Genomic DNA, 19,205 nt, shown 5'->3' with positions numbered 1-19,205 from the left:
CCCATGGGCAGTGGAGGGCTAGGACACTGCTCCTGCCTCTGTTGGCAGGGGGCTGCAGCTAGGCGGAACCCAGAGACCATTCTGAGAGCCCCAGGACGCTGGCTGGCCCCACAAGCACTGCCTCGCGGCCTGCACGGTCTCCATCCCAGCAACTGCCCCCTGGGTGGCTCAAGGTGGCGGTGGCACTGGGGAAGGGGTAGTCCCGGCGGACTCACAGCCGTGGCCTCCAGCAGCCACCTACTGGTCAAGCGAGCATCAGCAGGCTCCGGCCCTGGCTCCCTGGCTGGGCACAGGATAACCCCGCATGACCACTGTCTCGCCGAGGGCAGCCCCACTGGGCATGCCAGGCCTGGGCGTAGCAGGATGCCGAGTATGCTGCGGGGACTCCATGGGGCAGGAAAAGGGCCTAGGGCTGTGACTGACCTTTTCGATATTCAGTGCTTTCATCTGAAGGATCAGGTCTTCCACGGGCCTCCGAGTGATTTCAGGGGGAGGAAACTGCTCAAAGTCGCCGAACACCGCGGATGAATACAGCCTGAGTGGATGTGGAAAACAGAAAAGAAAGGCTTAAGAAGAGCTGAAGAGGCTAGTCAGACCACCCGGGCTCCCTGTCCCTGGGTTCCCCTGTCACTGGGGCTCCCCTGTTACCAGGATCCCGTCACCGGGGCTCCCCTGTTACCAGGCTCCCCTGTCACCAGGGCTCCCCAGTTACCAGGCTCCCCTGTCACTGGGGCTCCCCTGTTACCAGGCTCCCCTGTCACTGGGGCTCACCCCAGTGGCTTCCATGGGAGGTGGGGGGGCATTATGTGGGCACTACCCGCCAAGTGCTCAAAACACTGCCAGCGTGTAGTCAGTGCCTGGTAAAGGTGAGGCACTGTTATTTCTTACTAGTTTCCTTTCCATATTTTCTAAATTTTCTATTTCTTAATTTCAGACACTGTCAAAAGAACAGCAAGACAGCCAATTAAAAATTAACAAACAGCACACAGAATGGGAGAAAATATTTTCCAAAACATATCTGACAAGGGAACTGTATCCAGACTATACAAAGCACAATTAGAAGGCAAGAGTCACAAGACAGAACAGCCCAATTAAAAAATGAACAAAAGATCAGAATAGACCCTTCCCCAAAGATGAGATACAAATGGCCAGTAAACACATGAAAACAGGCTCAACATCCTGGTCATCAGGGAAATGCAGATCAAAACCACAATGAGACGCAGTTTCGCATGCCCAGGCTGGAGATGATCAAAAGGGCAGACATAAGAAATGTGGACCGTGGTGGGGAACTGGAGCCCTCGGGGGATGCGGGGAAGGGGGTGTGAAACGGTGGAGTCACTCTGCAGGAGTCTGGCGCTGCCTCAGGAAGGTACGCACAGGCTTAGCCTCTGCCCAGCAGTGCCACTCCCAGAGCCAGCGGGTGGACACACGGGCACACACGTCCACACAGAACCCGCCTGGACACCCATGGCAGCGTTCAGGGCACTCGCTGAAGGTGAGAGGGAATAAACGAGAAGGCCACTGGCGGGTGAGCGGGGGAGGCGGAGTGTGGTCTCTCCACGGTGGGATCCATGCTATTCCACCATGAAGATGGGCATGTGAACCCCTGCTACGACAAGGAGGGGCCCCAAAGACACGAGGCTCAGCAAATGGAGCCAGACAAAATGAGTGCACTTTGTGAACCATCTAGAATAAGCAAGTTCCTAGATGCAGAAGTAGAGAGGGGTTGAGGGGCTGGGGAGGGGGCGGAGTGCCTGCGAATGGGATGGGGTTTCTTTTTGGGATGGTGAACATGTCCTAAACAAGACTGTGGTGACGGCTACCCAACTCTGCAAATACACTAAAAACCACTAAATTATATATTTTAATAGGCAAATTATTTCAATAAAACTGTTTAAAGAAAGCAAAAACCAACCAACCAACCAAAAAAAAAAAAAAAACACAAAAAAACAGTAACAGCCAAGAATAGGCCTTCCAGATGAGAGGAACCCTGACCATGTTCACCATGTGCCCTTCCAGATCAGAGAGAAACTCGAACTGTGTTTGCCATGTGTCTTCTCACTTGACAGAGAAACCCTGAACTTCATCGGCCTTCTTGAACCAAGGTACCTTTCCCTGGATGCCTTTGATTGGACACTTCTATAGACTTGTTTTAATTGGGATTTTCTCAGCCTTAGAACTGTCAACTAGAATCTGACTAAATTCCCCTTTTTAAAAGCCAAAAACAAAAAAATAGGCTTGACCCCAACAGAATACAGAAATGAAAGTTTTTGAAAGGCAAAAAGCAGAGGGCCTGTGCTGCGCCCTCAGGCTCGGGCTCTGGGGGCCAGTGGCAGGGCCAGTGGTGGACCCCCCGGGGCCTTGTCCTTCTGCTCCCAGCAAGTGGGCCCGGCTGGCAGGGCCCTGGGCACCCACCTGTAGCAGTGGCCGGGCTCTGTCCGTCCAGCTCTTCCTGCCCGCTGGTCGGCCGACGCCTGGGAGACCCAGGTGACGCGGAAAGAGGACACTCCGGTGACCCGGTCATAGAAGCGTTTCTTCACCTTCCCGCAGTCCACTACGTACTTGATGCCGGGGATGGTGAGGGACGTCTCTGCCACGTTGGTGGCCACAACACACAGCCGGGTGCCTTCGGGGGGAGGCCTGAAGACCTGGGAGTGGGAGGATGGCGGGGATGCCCCAATCGGGAAAGGGTTCATGGGGGTAGGGGGTGCGGAGCAAACTGTCTCTAGGTTTAGCGACCTCAGGTAAGGGGGTGGGCCTGGAAAGGTCCCTGGTCAACACCTCGGCCCCCAGTACTGCTACACCAGATGTAGGGTGCGGACGTGTGGGGGGACGGAGGTGTGCTCGTGCAGTTGAGAAGGGGTGCTAGGCACACCTGAGGGGGCAGGCTGCCCACCTCGCTCAGAGCTGCAGGGGAACCCGGGACCACAACAGCCAGAGCTTTCCAAGTTTTTCCAAGAGGAAGAAGAAACTCAGGTTTTTGTGTTAAATTGTCTTATTTTCAAATCTCCTCATTCTGGGGCAATGGACCCAATTAAAAAATACTTTGCAAGTCAAAGTATTTGCTGGTTGGAAGTCAGATGCGGGCCACAAATCACCTATTTTTAAAAAGAAGTCATGTTAAAAAAACAGTAGTATGCCACATAAACACGTGTCTTAACCTTTACATATTTATATTAAAATCTAGAAGAACTTGGTAATTTATGGAGGGAAGAGAGGTGCTTTTTAATTTGTTCTTTATAGCTCTTTAGCTAAGTGTTTTACAACAAGCACGTGTCTCAACCAAAACCAGAAAAAAACAAAGTTTAAGTGCAGAGAAACTTCAGGGGAACCAAAACCAAATACTGTGAAGCCAATGCTGATGCTGACGATGATGATAAGAACTGCTGGCAAACATTTAGCACTGTGAGCCAGGACTGTGCTTAGCCTCATTTTCCAGGAGAGGAAACAGAGACGTGGGGTGGCTTGATTTGCCCAAGGTTCCACGGCTAGGAGGCGGCCAGGCCAGGTGAAGCCCCCAAGGCCGCTTAGGGCCTGTTCCTACCATTTCACCAGTCTACCCTTGATGAAGGAATGGGGGTGTTGGTCAAATGCTGATGGTAGGATGAGCTGGGAGATTATGACGCCCTTCAGAGCCACCCCCAGAGACCAGGTGCGCCCCCGTCAGCCACCTGTGTGTGCCACCAGCTCTGTTACCTGGGCTTGTTTCTCTGGGGCCAGCAGAGAGTAGAGTGGGAGTACATGGAGGGGGAGGGAGGAGTCCGGCTGGTCACCTGGGGAAGAAAGCAGAGGCCAACTGGCACCCAGGGCCCCACCCCGCTCTGCTAGAGGGGGTCTCCCTATCAGCTGCTGCACCCATGGGGCTCCCCCTTGGGACCAGCACAGAAGGCACACAAAGCCTTGGTGGATGGCAGAGCGGGCCCAAAAGCTGTCCCTGCCCCTCTGCCCTGACCCAGATCTGGAGCACCCACCAGGCTCCACAATCCCATCCTTGGACTGGCCCACCCAACATGTCCCGACAGCATCGTGGGCACTGCATGCTCAGCATCTGATGGGCAGATCCCTGCACACTGCAGCAGTGTGCCCAGCAGGGAGCCCACACAAAGGGTGCATGTTCGGGCCCTGGCAAGCATGCCCCAGAGCTGGGCAGCTCCCCTGGCCACCTGAAGGGGAGACCATTGCAAAAACAGCAAGTGTCTGAGGGCCACCACTGCAGCAGAACCCCCGGGCCGGAAACAGGAAGTTCTGCCGAGCACTCACCTTCGTCCATCCCCTCGTCTCCCAAGTCCAGGTCAAGGTCAGAGCCCAGGGCCTCCTCCTCGTCGTCCAGCTCTGCCTCCCTGTCCTCATCACCTTCGCCCGCTGGCAGCACTGAGTAACTGTCCAGGTTGATTTGGGGCAATGTCTGCAGTAAAAAAGACATGAGTGCCACAGGTGGCCATGGTCCTGGGAGTAAATACAGACTGCTGTGGCTGGAAGCTGGGTCTCCACCTGCTTTGGGCAGGGCACTTAGCTGCATCCTGCTCCATGTCCTCCACTAGGACTGGGGGCAATCTTGGAGCTCCCCTGGGAGAGCTGTTGGGAGGATGCTACGAGGCTGCCACACATACAGAGCTTCGAAGCTGCCTTGCACGCCGTGCACAACACACAAAGGTAGTTTGCAGACGCCCCGGGCATGCCCACAGCCCAGTTTGGCTTTCCACACTGGCCGAGGGGTACCTCGCCCCAACAATGATCCCCTGCTCCGCCCGCCCATCCAGGGAGCCTCACAGGCCCTGCCTGGCTGATCAGGACTCAGCCTTCTGGAAGCTTCCTTATGACCCACAACTCAGGGTCATAAGGTCCCCCCCAGCCTCTAGAGCAGTGCTGCCGCAATGGGAACATTCAAGAGCCGCGCTGTCCCATACGGCTGCCACCAGCCCCAGAAATGTGTCTGAAGTGACTAAGGAACCAGACTTCTCATTTTATTTAATTACATTAAACTTAAATCTAAACAGCTATACAGAGTGGGTCGACTGTGTAACCAACCCCCAGGAAGCCATGCTGGCATCCTAATTTCTGGAATCCTCCAGTCCCCTACTGTGACCACCCTGCATCAAGTTGATATAAGGGTGTCCAGATCAGGGGGGCCCAGCACCCAGAGCTGGGGCCCAGCAGGGGAGGGGGACACGGATACGGGGGGCAACCACCTGGAGATGGAAGCAGACAGTGGCCCCGTGCCCAGGAGTGCGCAGCCTGGTGGGGCCCCCAGAAGCTGCAGAAGCCAGGAAGGACCTTGCTTGAACCTCATGGGAGCGTGGCCTGGCCACACCTTGAGCCCAGACTCCTGGCCCCCGGAACCCAAAAAATAAATCTGTTTCTACCCTCCCACTTTGTGGCAGTTTGTCACAGCAGCCCCAGGAAATCGGTACACCACAGACAGCTTCCAAGTGCCCGAAACGGGCCAGGTGCCTGTGAAGAACCGACTTCAGTTTTATCTAAAGAGCCTGAGAGATCAGCAGCCACTGTACCAGACACGACACCCAAAGCCCTGAGCACCCACGAGCCCTTACGGACAACTGCCTGCACCTTCTTTGTCTTTGCCCGTGACTTTTTAAACCTCCGCATCTCTTCTGCCGAATCTTGCTGATCTTCCTTTTCTGGAAAAGATGAGCGGGTTGGGGAGAAGGACACCAGGGAGCCGCTCTGCGTGTCCTGAGCATGTCACAGTGGTGCCATTTCATTGGGTGGACAGAGGCTGCACAGCTTAGGGAGGGGGCTCAGTGGCCAGCGCTCCCTATGGAAGGCACTGAGGAGCTCACGTGGGGCTGGGGCTGCGTCCCAGGGCTGAGCAAGGGTTACCTGGCGGCTGGTGCCGGGCATGTGGAAAGGCCCTCCTGAGCCTGCGGCACAGCGCGTGCACCTCGGCCTGCCCTGTCAGGAACACCAGGATGCCGCCTGTGGAGAGGATGGGGCCACGTGTCACGCTTCATCCGCTACGCCATGTGCCTCTAAGAGCTGGGGCCCGAGGAGTAAACGGCCAGACAGGGCCCATGGAGGCACACAGGTAGAACCTCCAAACCCATGTCCCAGGGCAGGGAGGCCAGGCTGGGGCCGAGGCAGGGGTGCTGTGACAGAGGGAAAGGGGTCCAGAGGTCCACCAGGGCCAGACCATCCTGGCAGAGAAGAGGATAGGGCCACCAGGGAGAACACAGGTGTCACCCGAGGGTGCCAGGAGGTGGAGGCACGGTCGCTGTGGCATAGGGGTAGGGAGCGGTCCATGGGGAGGGAGTGAGGGGCACAGGAGGACCTGGCCAGGGAAACGGATGTGTGTGGTCTGGCATTTGAACGCCGGGTGGCAGAGCACTCGGCACAGCCTGAGGACCAAATCTGGCTGTCCCCTGTCTTTGTAAACAGTTTTACTGGACTACACGCCATTCACTTACAAATCGCTTGTCGCCTACAAGGACAGAGCTGGGCAGTAGACAGAGGACAGAGATCGTGGTGCCTGTGGAAAAGTTATTACCTGGTCCTTGACAGAAACTTTTGCCGACTGCTGTCTAGAGGGTAAAATCCTAGGGCTTGGGGATGGGTCAGCTTATGGGGGGTCCAGACCAAGGCCCAAAGTGAGGGTGCTGGGGACAGCCGCCAGGAGGGTGCACAGGGGTAGGTGTAGGCATGAGGGGTGTTTAATGGGGAGGGAGGCAGCATGGGGGGAGCGGGATTCTGGGCAATGGCGTGGCACCTCTGGTCTGGGGAGCTCCTGGATGTCTGGGTCTGAAATCTGAAGACATGGATTTCGGGTCTGTTACCAGAGATCAGGGATTCTTAGGCTGGGGGCCGAGATCGGCCTTGACTGGCCTGGGAAGTCCCCAAAGCAACCCAGAAGTCTGCTTTTCCAGGTGCGGGTTCCCAGTGCTCAGAAGAGTCTTACAACAGGCCTGGGACCCAAGAAAGTTTAAAGACGAGTGATACCGAAGGTGGGAGGATGGGACACCAAGCAGAATCACAGCGCTGGGGGAAAGCAGGAGCAGGTGCAGTGGGCCGTCCTGCATTATGTCCCTCAACTGCACAGGAACCGACAATCATCTCAAAGTGAAAAGTTTAAAAAGAAGACAAAGAACTGCTGTGAGTGAAGATGTCTCACAGATCCCCAAGAGCATGATTATTAAGAAAGTACTAGTCTGAAATCTGATCGAGGGAAAGAATGAAATACCCATTGTGCTGGTTTGAACCTGTCACGTATCCTAGAAAAGATCTCGTTCTCTTAATCCATTCTCACGGGCAGACCTATCATGGGTGTGGGACCTTTGGGTTAGGTTGTTTCCATGGAGATGTGACCCCACCCATCCAAAGTGCATCTTAATCCTTTACTTGAGCCCTTTATGAGGATAAAATGCAAAGAAGTTCAGAGAGAGAACCACCGAGACCACAGCCCAGGAGAGACTGTCCAGCAAATGCCGCCATGTGCCCTGCCACGTGACAGAGGGGCCCTGGATGCCTTCACTTCCTCGTGATGCCTTCACTTGCAAACTAACACATTCTCATTGTAAAACCAACTCATGTCTGATATATTGCATTCCGGCACCTTTAGCAAACCAAAACAACCACTTCTCCTAAGCAATTTTTCAATAAGCAAAGACTTGAGGGTAAGTTCTGAGAAAAGGAGCCCACTAACTAAGGCAGGGAACGAGAGAGGAGACAGACCATACTTGGTAAGCTCAGATGAAAGAAAAGGCCGAGCAGCGATTCTCACTGGCTGCCCAGGCCGCCAGAGGAGAGGCAGATGGGAGCATCCCAGGGGCAGAGTAGGTCTGCAGGAGCTGGACCCACCTAGCACCTTCAACAGCCACTCGGGGCTCCAGAAAGGGAAGGTGAGGGTGTCGCCAATGAAGGAATTCCCCTGCCTCCCTTCAAAATAAAATAATGTACTTGGATCTACTCCAGGCACTCTGGTCAGCTCCTGGTCCCCAAGAAACAGAGAGAGACCAGGCATGCGCTGTCCTGGGAAGTGATCTACCACACACAGAATTTGGGAAATTGAACAGGACCAAGGACCCAGCTTCTTCCGCCTGCAAATGGTATGGACAGAAAGAAAGGAGAGAGAGATAGAGACGTGCACGCACTGTGGGGTCCTGATTCTAACAAACGAGCTATGAAAACACATGTTTGAGACAACCGGGAAAACTGAACAGCCCGGGTTTCTGAAAGCCAGCACAACGGGTCCCTATAGGAAGGCAGGCAGGTGGACAGAGCCGGGGAGACGGCATGGGAAGAGGGGGTGCTGCATCTACACGGTAGGGCACCAGGGTGACCGGCCCCACCAGCAGCCAGGAGGAGGGAGGAGCCCCTATAGGCTTCACCTGCAGATCCTTTGATTTTGGACTCCTGGCCTCCAAGCTGTGAGACAACACACTTCCGCTGTGCTAAGCCACCTAGTGTGTGGTTCCTTGTTGTGGCAGGCCCAGGAAACTAAGATACAAGTGAAAGAGGAGGGCGGCCTCCCGAAGACAATTCAGTGGTGTGAAGGGGCGGCAGCCAGATCTGAGTTGGGGGGGAGAAACAGAAGGGGGTGTGCGTTCAGGAAGGCCGGCTATGGAGGACAAGTGGACAGGTGGGGGCTGGCGGTCCAGGGAGGCAGGGAGGGTTTAATGCGAGAGTGGGAAGAAGATAGTGGAGCAGAGGCAAAGGGGGGACAGAGGAAACCAGGGGCCAAGGCACAGATGAGGGATACTTCTCCCTTCCACGGGAGGGAAGAAGGGAGGAACAGGTTCAGGAGGCCTTTAAATATTCGGTTTGAAGGCTCTTATTCACTCTGTGAAGCAGGTCTGAAAGAGAATTGTGCAGAGAGGTGGTGGGGTGGTGCCGGGCAGCGGGAGGCGGGACCTTGGGCCCATAGGGAGCACTCATCCACAGGGCAGGGGAGCTGGCTGGACACACCCAACTGGGGAGGCACTGGGCAGGGGCCACTGACCTGGCCGGGAAGTAAATTGGTAATGGCATTTGAGAAGGAGCCGAGGGAGAATCAGACATGGGGGGTGGTGGTGGTGGTTTCACCAGGGTCTAAGGAGGGTGTGAGGACACCATGGCAGCTATGGGATGACATTTCCCCGTGGCCTCCCCACCACACCTGCTGCTGAGACCTGGGAACTCTCTGCTCAAGCTGCCTCCCCTTCACCAGCTCAGCAAGCCCCGAAAAGAAGCATGAACCCCTGAGCCCCTGACATTGAGTGGGGACTGGGCACTAGGGAATGCCCAACATCAGCCTCCTCAAAGGACCAAGGCAAGCTTGGTGGGGGAGCATCTTCGCTGCTCTTCTTTCTGAACATAAGACAAAGCAGGCCCGGGTTGGGGCCGTCAGCAGGCGAGCCTCTGGGAAGAGTCCTTACACTATTCACTGCTACGCATATATCTTTTTGAGTGCATGTGGCTATTTTCTATTTCTGATAAGAGGAATTAGTTTCTACTAATATTTCATTTCTTTCACACATAAACGTACTCACTTAGAGAAGACCAAGTCAATTTAGATAGAAAGCATCATGTAAATCATTGAGCGACTGCTGTGGTGAGATGGTACAAACTAAGTGGGGCGCCCGGGGTGAAACCTGGGTGGTGTGCACTGCACACCTGTCCTACACCTTCTGGCACGTGCCTGTGCCCGGCAGACACCCACCCCCAGCCCCACAGCCAGTCACTGAAGCCATAGGGTAATTCAGGCCGAGCGAGGCAGGGTAGGTGCCGGGAACACTCTGGAGCCAATGAGGAAACTGAGACGCAGCAAGGACAAGAAACTTTCCTGGCCTGCTGACAGGCAGGCAGCAAGCGCGACCCTTCTGCCCAGACTGCCCTGACCTGTGGGTCTGGAACGGGGAAGACAACTCGGCCCGTCGCCTCGCCAGGGCCTCACCTGCAGGCAGCATCCGGTGGATCTTGCAGACCTTCCGGAAGCACTCGCCGCTGTAGTCTTCCAGTGGCGTTCGCTTGTTAAAATGGACCGTCACCGGGAACTGCCTGGATCCCACCTACAAAAGAGGCCCACAAGGGCTGGGGGTGGCGCCGGGAAAGGCTTCCTCTCGGCCCAACCCACTTGGTGTGAGTGCATGTGGCTATTCCCACCTGCCTCCCTAACACTATTAATCGTCCACATGGCGGAGTGAGGTCTCTGCAGCCTTGGGATCACTGAGGCTCTGAGAGGGCCTCACCTCACCAGCTGCCCAGGCCAAGGTTACCTTGATGACAGGGGGTGGTCGGGCGAAGAGCCGCGGATTCTGGGTGAAGTCCTCCACCCGCAGAGTGGCTGACATGACCAGCAGCTTCAGCGGCAGGTTCTTCTGTGGATGCAGAGACTTGGTGACCCATGGCATGGACAAGCTGTGCCAAGGATGCTGTGAGGGCAGAGGGGCTGCCTCTGGCCTCATGGACCCCCTCCTGCCCCACCCCTTAGTCCCATTTCTGGCAGCCAATAACCCCCTGGAAAAAAGGAGCTGACCGCAGGATCTGCCTCCCCCAGGGTGGTAGCTTGTTCACAGAGAGCTTTTAAAAACCCCAAAGTCAAGATGTAACATGAGACATGAGTTAGGGGGCTGAGACTGGGGCCCACCAGGCCTAAGAGAGCAGCAGGTCTGGCTGCTGTCAGCTTCCACCCTAGTCCTGTCCATCTGTCTGTCCCTGAGGTTGAGGCAGGAGCTACCCTCATTCTCTGGGGTGTGGCGGTTGGCCCCAAAGAAACACCTGACGTGCCTCACTAGCTGCTGCATGTTGGCTCTGCTCTCAGGCCCCTGGACGCTGTCTGTTGCTATGGTAAACCCACAGCCACAAGCTATGGAACAGGAGTGATTCAGAGGCCCAGGACCCATCACAGGCCCCTGTTTCATTGCCGCAGGGACCCCCCTCCCACTGGTCCCCCCTCACCTTTCTGCCCCGCCTAGTTCTCCCCCAGCCCCACTCTTTCTGCCCCACCACTCTGGGCAATTTGACCTTTCCCAAAAGACACAGGTTGGACCCGGAGTGAGAAAGCACTTCCCACTCACTGGGACGGCTCTCAGAATCGAAATAGGTAACAAGTGTTGGCTGGAACTCTAATCTGCTGTGGGAGACTGTCACACAGTCCCCCCAGAGGTTAAACACAGAATTACCGTACAATCCGGAAATCCCACTCCTGGGTCTGTAACCAGGAGAAATGGAAACATGTCTACGCAAAAAATATCTACATGAAACTTCACACCAGCATCATACACAGTAGCCAAAAGATGGAAATAACCCAAATGTCCAACAGCTGATGAACAGATAAACAAAATGTGGTCTATCCATACAACGAATGCGATTCGGCCAAAGGGATGCACAGATAATGCTACAACACAGGCACACCTGGAAAACACCATGCTGGGTAAAAGGAGCCAGACACCCAGGACCACGTGTTGTTGCACTCTGAGTTCCGCCTCAGGGCCTTTGCACCTGCTGCTCCCTCCTGCCTCCGCCCTCCCCTCCTCTACCTTCCCAGCTTTGTCCTTCACCAGCCCATGGACCTGGGGAGCTTGTTCACTGCCTGTCACTGTCACTAACATGGAAGCTCTGCCAGGACGGATATCTTTGTCAGCCTTGTTCACTGTTGTATTCCCAAGGGCCTCAAACAAAGCCTCACTGCACAGTAGGCACACGATGGATACATATTCAGCATATGCAAGAACAAGGCATAAATGCGAGTGACAGCTTCTCAGCAGGACTGGGGTGACCCAGGATAAAACTGCTCCGGGGAGCCCCTTCCCCAGGCAGTGCCCTTGACCTAGCCACCCCTGCCCTCTGCTTCTGCCTGATCCAGGGCTGGGTGGGGAGGTAGAGGGTGGGAGGTCAAGTGGTCCCTGGGCTCCAAGGAGGGAGAGGTCAGTGCTGGGATGGGCCCTGGGTTACAGCTCAGAATGAAAGGGCTGGGCCAGGTCGCCCCTTTGCTCTGAGACACTCTAAAGCTGACATCCAGCTTTAGGGAGAAGAGGCTAGTGCCAGGAGCCCCAAGGGTGAGGCCAGGCAGCATCTTACACCGGGAGGAATGGCCTCGCGTGGGAGCTGGAGGCCTTGTCCTCGGGAGACCCTCCCAGCAGCAGCCCCGGGCACAGATGCGTGTTGGCTGCAGAGCCCACCCAGCACCCCGCCTCCTGCCCACCTTCGCCCGGAGACGCACAATACGAGACAGGAGGCCGATGAGGATGTCGGTGTACACGCTCCGCTCATGGGCCTCGTCGATGACTACCACCTTGTACTTCAGCAGCAGGAAGTCCTGGGGGCAGAGGTCATCAGGGTCATCAGCAGGCCCCGCCGTGGTCAGCTGGCTGGGTCTGGGCCCCTGCAGCAGCCCATGTGCCCCAAACCTCCTGCTGCCCTATGGCCGCCACCAGGGACCCTGGAGACACATGGCCTGGCTCAGCCCTTTCTTGCCCCATGATTCCAGACAAGTTGCTTCCCTTCCCTGTGCCTCAGCTTCCTCATCTGTGCAATGGGGATAGTAATGGGTCCATATCACGAAATCACCGTGAAAAGTCAAAGGCAGTTAACGCCCGTAAGGTACTGAGCATAGTGTATGGAGAAAACGCCACAGAGAAGGGAGCTTCTACTTGCTAGAACTGAGCAACTAAATAGAGATGTTAGGGGGCAGGCGCCTCCGCCAGCCCTTGAGGGAGAGAGGGCAGGAGACACCACTGCTCTCCCTAGAGGGGACACCATGCAGCCAGTAGGCAGCTGTCTGCACTGGTTTTCCATCCAAGCCCTGGACACTCTCTGGGGACACCCCTGCCACCCCTACTTGAGGGGACTGCACAAGTGGGCCTGCTGGGGCAGCCCTGGGGGTTAGGAGAAGGCTGGGCTGAGGCGCGCCCAAGTACCTGAGCATCCTGTTTTACATGTTGACTGTCCCTGAACACAGCCCTCCAAGTCTGAGGAGGGTAACCTGCCACAGCTCCCTGTAGCTCCCCGGGGCTGCACTGTGGTTCCAGGGTCCCTGCTGTCCTATCACCTCATGGGGTGGAACCACATCTGCCTCTGGACCAGACACTCCAAGAGAACCGTGCTGTGCTAGGGCCCGCCGCTCCATCTCTAATGCACCACCATGCCTGCACACAGGTGTTTCATGTGCAATGGGCAAGTAAGTGCACAGACTCCAAGGCAAATCACAACAGAACTGTGGGGTCACATTAGGGGGTACCTACTTGGCACTACTTGTAAGTGGGTTTTCTGTCTTATGTAATTTCAGCTTTTGAATGGGTCTACAAGGAAGGCAGCAGCTTACAGATCAAGAAACAGAGGCTCAGAGAGGTTAAGCAACTTGCCTGAGGTCACACAGCGGCAGAGCATGGGTGAAGCTTTGCCAACCGCTGCCACGTTATTCCTCCTGGGTGGCCTCGTAACCCCCACCCTTTGCTGCCAGCCTTGCTCTGGGAGTCAGGATATACAGCTGACCTTCTGGATTTCTTTGAGCAAGACGCCATCTGTCATGAACTTGATCCTGGTGTCCTCGGTCACGTTGCCTTCATATCGGATCTGGTAGGAGATGACCCTGCTGGGACAGACTGTGTGGGTCAGGGCACAAGAAGCCCCCGAGCAGCGAGTGCTATGGATACGTGGCACAGCAGGTTCCACCGGCTCCAGATGTCTCCCTGGCTCCCGTGTGAAGAGGGTAGCGAAGGGAGCTATTTACACTTAAGAGTCACGTCAACCAAACACGCTGTGCGGACCCAGGCTGGAGCCATATGAATGAACTGTCAAAAAGATTTGGGTGCACACTCTGGGGAAGGCAACCGCAGGTGAGCGATCAGGAGTTGAGCACAGAGCGTGGTACTGCACACCCAGTCCTGACAGCGGGACTGCAACTATGTCACTAAACCCTTGAGACCAACACCACAAGCTGGTGGGGGTGAAAGGACATGACGGATGAGACTTGCTTCCAAACAACTTAGGGTGGGGGGGCGGCGGGGGCACAGATGACCAGAGATGGCCACAAGTTGACCATTACTCAAGTTGAGTCCAGGGTCATAGAGGTTGGTGGCATAATTATTTCTCCTTTTGACTATGTTTGAAATTTTCAAAACAAAAAGTTGTTTGTTTTTTAAAGGATGAGCAGCATTTGATGTAATGGAACAGGCAAGAGATACCACGGAGTGTCCTGTATGCTACCATTCACGTAAAAGACAGAGACTGACAGAGATGAACACGTATCTGTTTCTCTGTACACAAAATGTCTGGAAGCCTGCACAGGAAACTAGCAGGACGGCTGCTTCTGGGAAGGAGGTAGGGAGCTTGATGGGAAGAGACTCCCTTTCTCTGCTTTATTTTCTCCCAGACACCTTGTCCACGGAACCCACAAACCTAACCAGCCTCCCCCAGTGGCATGCCAGCCCCAGGGTACAGGGGAAGGAGTCTCTGTATCATTGGCATCAGCTCCTCAGTGCCCAGGACAGAGCCCAGCATACAAGAGAGTTGCTCGATGAGTCTCTGGCAAATGGACAGCTAAAGGAGACACACTTTCACTCTCCTTGCATTTGTGTCTTACGGATTTTAGGCCATACTGCATGAGTCATCTGTTCAAAACTACTTTCAATCATCAGGGCTAGGGCCCAGGAACCTGCATGTTTCCCAGGGTATTCTAGACCAAGGCCTAAACTGGCTTTGTTCAGACTGTTTTCACAAGTTGTATTGGCAAGCCCGGCATTTGCATGATGGAACCCTGAATTTTATGTTCATGTGGCAATGCTGAGTATGTATCATATGACAGCTCTGCACCCCCTCGAGTCCTGGGAGGCCCAGTTGGTCCCCTCTGTACATGTGTGATGTGAGCCGAGGGCCTGGCTGTCTTCCTCCCCGCTCCACACCCCCACCCAGGCCACCCTGGCTGTCCAGGGTATAGTGGAGACCCTGCGTTGAAGCGAAGTCCTGGCGCTGAGACGCAGAGGTGCCTGCCCAGGATGGACAAAGCCTGCGACCTGCTTGCCGCTGACCCTGCCCTGGGCATAGCCCGCTCTCCCCACCACTCCAGCCACCCCAACCCCGGAAGCGAAGCCCTCACCGCTGTGACAGGTTCATCTCCTTGGCCACTCGCTGGGACATGGCCATGGCAGCCACTCGGCGTGGCTCTGTGACACCGATGATGCTGTCCTCACTGGGGGCAGGGAGAGGGGACACACACACAACATCCACATGTCAGCAACACCTGGCCCAGCTGTTGGTCCCTAAGTCAAGTGCAGTTGCCAGTTGGAACTCCCCTACAACTTCCACCCAGCTCAGGGCCAAGGGGAATTGCCTGCAGGTCAGAAGGTAGTTCAACAGTTCAGGTGCGGCGGGATGCTACACAGCTGCTGAGAACAAGGTCCAGGTGGAGCTAGGACCTGTTCCCTAACTGCTTACCAGCAAACTGTCAGGACCGTCTGTGCAAACAACGCAGTTTAGGCTGTGAGTCCCTAATGAGGTCCCCTGGGACATTTCCCATGGGTTAGCACACATGTCACCGGGGGATAAGGCATGTCCTGTGTAACTCCATGAAGAAGGAACCCAGATTTCCTCTGGCCCTTGCCCCAGGCATCCTCCCCTTTTGCTGACTGTTCTGTGTGCTTTTGCTGTAATAAGAGACAGCCATGAGTATGACCACATGCTGAGTCTGGCAGTCCTGCTAGTGAATCACAGAACCTGGGGGTGACCTTGGGGACCCGAAAACATGGCCAGATGCATCAAAGAAGGCCATGTGTCAACACCAGCAAACACACATGCCGTGTGCAGGAACCGACTCCGCAGTTTCTGTGAATGTATTCGTTTAACCCACACAACAACGCTGTACAGAGGCACTGTCATCCCAAACTGAGGCACAGAGAGGTCGAGGAGCTTGCCCAGGGTCACACAGCAAATAAATGGAAAGCCAGAGATCGATCACAGGAGCCCATGTCCTCAATGACTTCCAGGGACCATGTCTTTGCTGCCCCTCATGGGCCCTGCATTGCCCCCTACTCCACATTGGGGGGGGGTTTCCCAGGGGCTGTGGAGCCAGCTCCTACCTGCTGTAGCCTGCTTCATAGAGGAATTGGGGCACCTGTGTGGTCTTCCCGCTGCCAGTCTCACCACACACGATGACGACGGGGTGCTCGGCCACTGCCTCCATGATCACTTGTTCTTCCGAGAGGATCGGGAGCTTCAGCCGTTCTTCCTGGCAGGAGAGAGGACGGCACCACTCAGGAGGGCTGGGCACCCGGAGCAAGGCCACACAGGGTGATGCGGTTTCTGCGGCAACGGCGGCTGGCATGTGGAGGGTGGTGTCTATGGGTGACGGGACCCATGCCAGGGTGAGGGGGGCAGAGGAGACAGGCTGGGCCTCAGCATGGTCCGGGCGCAACACCGAAAGCCCAGGTACAGCATGGCTGGTGTGGAGAGACTACGCCGAGAAACGCCAACTCTTGCCTGTGGCTGGCAGGGCCCTCGCTTACTTCAGTAAACGAGCAGGTGCTCATTTCATTAAAAGCAAGGACACGCAACCCGGCCACTCGTCACCGGGCTATGTTCTTGGGAGCAGCGGCGCTCAGACGTTTTCTCCCATGCCCCATGAGGAGAAACCCACTTTACGCTGCATCTCAGCATGTGTGCACACACCTGCACCTGCGTTACACACTGACGGAAAACTCCAGTGAACCAACAAACTCTTCCTCTATACGCTAGTGCTTTATATTCTGTTCTATTTCCATTTATTCCATTTGTGTAAAGAAATGTAAAAAGCTAATCATTTCGAGACCCAATGTTGGGTTGTGATGTCCAGTTTGCAGACACGGTCCTGGAGAAGCTGCTCCACATGTGCCCATGAGAGGAGGACAAGGAGTTTAACACAACAGTGAAGACAAGAGCAAAAAGCGAAAACAGCTCGGCTGCCTGGCAACAGAAGAGCACCTCAACTCGGGACCTTCACACAGTGGACAACCCCATGGAGAAGAACCCGAAATGGCCCAAGCGACGGCAGCACATGGTTACCCCCTAGGAGCAACACGCTCAGTAACAAAATCCAAAACAAAAACAAAAAGCAGGAAAACATACATGACACAATTCCACTCACAGCAACAGGCAAACCTAAGCAGAACACTGTGCCAAGGAAGATGCAAGTGGCCAAATCACCAAGAAGAGCAGAGGGTGAAGCCAGGGGATGGCAGGAAGGAGCCTGCCCCCCAGCCACCCTCCTGCTGCCAAATGGAACTGAAGATTTTGCCAAGAAACTGGCCTTTGTGGTGTGGAGCCGCTGGCCCTCTGGGGCTGTCTGTGAGAACGCTTCACTTACACTAATGAATGTATCATACATAAACACACAACGTACCCACAAGTGCAAGTACAAGTTCATTCAGCACCATTTATCCTCATCTGCAACAACGCCCTGATGACTAGAACTCTAGTCTTTTGTTCACCCATCCCACCGGAGCCAATCTATGGCTCAGCCAGCTGCTCTGGGGGCCCAGGAGCTGTTCTGCCCCAAGGCCTCTGTGCATGCGTCTCTCAGCATGAAACTGTCCTGGGCCCCTCATTCCTGCTCATCCATCAGCTCTCATTCCATGCTCCTGTCCCAAGGCACCTGTGCGGCCCTCTTCTGGTGCCCAGTCATCCCCTCCAAGGCTCCTGCCACTATTTATGACAATGTTTGGAGACGTCAGTCTCCCCCACTGGACAGAAGGTTACGGAGGGCGAAGAGCCTCTCACGGCCCATGGCCAACACCAGCCTGGCCCACAGCACCAGCTCAGTGAAAACATATGACCTGATGGACAGAATGACCACTGCTCCCTCAGTGAGCACCCCACTGGCCAGGCCCACTGCTGCTCAGCAGTCCGTGGTATCCACTAGCCAAATCCTTACCCACTCCAAGCCGAGACAGCGAGGCTCACACTGTGAAGGCTCCCCTGGCTTCGAATGTGGCCCATGGGCTTTAAACAACCCAGGGAGATCCCCGCGCTCCAGACGCAGGAACTGAGGCAGAGAGCACCTTAAGCAGATGGTGTACCCCCAAGTTTCAGGCGAAGAACCGAGCCTCAGGAAGTGAGCTAGAAAGTGGTGTGACCACATTCGACCCCAGGTCACACGATGCCCAAACTCTGGTCCAGGCTCGTGGCCACCTGGGCCAGCACCTGCATCGGGAGCTGCAGGGGATGGGGACGAGGACAAAACACCAGTGAGCACAGTGTCGAAAGCCCTGACTGCATCTGGGCCCTGCTCCTGGAACATTCTCGCGCGTATCTGCTCAGTGATCTCCCCAACAGCCCTGGGAGTGGGAACACCGAGGCCCAGTGAGGCAGATCCCCACAATGCCCTCTCGTCACCCCCCCACCCCCCCACCACTATAACCGGAACCCTAATCATACATCCGGGCACGACGCACCTGTATCTCAGGGGAGCGGTCCACAGGGACGAAGACGGCTGGCTTCGCCAGAGGCCGGGCCAGGGTGGGGGCTGCTGCCCACGGAGTGGGGCGAGTGACAGGGGCTCTGGCTGTGCTGGGCCGGCCACTGGGCACCGGGCTCTCGCCCCTGGCTTCTGGCGGAGCTGGCAGCAGAGGTGTTCCTGCTGTCCCCACACCAGCCTCTGCAGGCCCAGCAGACTCAGCCTCAGCCTCGGACTCCTCTGAGGACTCGGACTCCTCTCCTGAAGGCTGGCGGTGGCGCTTCCGGTGGGCCCCGCCGAGGCTGTTGATCCTCTCCTGGCCCTGGGCTGCGACCTCCTCGGGCCGCCTGCTGGGAGAGCAGAGCTGTCAGGCACAGGGCCCTAAGGTGGCCACATAACACCCGGGCAGATCTGGGCCACTGCTCCTAGGGAGCAAGGACCAAAACGCCAAGCCCCATCCCTTCCTCTGGGCCTTTGCACTCGCTGTTCCTATATCCCCGTAACACCCTTCCTGCAGATAACGTCTCCCTCACTTCATGCGTGTCTCTGTTCCAACGTCACCTTATCAGGGAGCCGTTCCCTGACCCCATAGCCTGAAATACTGCGCCGCACTCCCCAACCCTTTTCCTGTGCTTTATTTTCAGCTTAGTATTGATGAGCACCAGAAACATCCTATATTTGCTCATTGCCCATCTCCCCGCGAAGAAAGCAAGCTCCGGAAGGGGAGGGACTTGACTTGTGCACGGCTCTATGCCCAGCGCCTCGAGAAGTGCCTGGGACACAGTAGGAGTCACGGAACGAACACGCTTGCAGGGAGCAGACCTGCAAGAACAGGCCAGGTGGCAGA

The 19,205-nt window shown here is 55.8% G+C and overlaps 1 protein-coding gene across 5 annotated transcripts in view; it reads right to left on the bottom strand.

Annotated features, from left to right (window-relative positions):
* DHX37 (DEAH-box helicase 37) overlaps positions 1–19,205 on the bottom strand; it is a 39,886-nt gene that overhangs the window by 10,693 nt on the left and 9,988 nt on the right. For 3 of the 5 annotated variants that reach the window (XM_077159563.1, XM_077159560.1, XM_077159564.1), the window contains exons 4-16: positions 18,357–18,708; positions 16,008–16,156; positions 15,029–15,121; positions 13,426–13,522; positions 12,137–12,250; positions 10,209–10,310; positions 9,887–10,001; positions 5,842–5,937; positions 5,569–5,639; positions 4,261–4,405; positions 3,697–3,773; positions 2,416–2,648; positions 424–535 (exon numbers count right to left, since the gene is read on the bottom strand). In XM_077159563.1, the coding sequence (XP_077015678.1) occupies positions 424–535; positions 2,416–2,648; positions 3,697–3,773; positions 4,261–4,405; positions 5,569–5,639; positions 5,842–5,937; positions 9,887–10,001; positions 10,209–10,310; positions 12,137–12,250; positions 13,426–13,522; positions 15,029–15,121; positions 16,008–16,156; positions 18,357–18,708 (1,756 nt within the window). The remainder of the gene's footprint in view (positions 1–423; positions 536–2,415; positions 2,649–3,696; positions 3,774–4,260; positions 4,406–5,568; positions 5,640–5,841; positions 5,938–9,886; positions 10,002–10,208; positions 10,311–12,136; positions 12,251–13,425; positions 13,523–15,028; positions 15,122–16,007; positions 16,157–18,356; positions 18,709–19,205) is intronic. The other 2 variants (XM_077159561.1, XM_077159562.1) reach the window with 2 other exon arrangements.

The sequence above is a fragment of the Tamandua tetradactyla genome, chromosome 5, assembly GCF_023851605.1.
Source record: "Tamandua tetradactyla isolate mTamTet1 chromosome 5, mTamTet1.pri, whole genome shotgun sequence".
Lineage (NCBI taxonomy): Eukaryota > Metazoa > Chordata > Mammalia > Pilosa > Myrmecophagidae > Tamandua > Tamandua tetradactyla.
The sequence above is the reverse complement of the archived record's forward strand: the minus strand, read 5'-3'. Positions and strand labels throughout refer to the sequence as shown.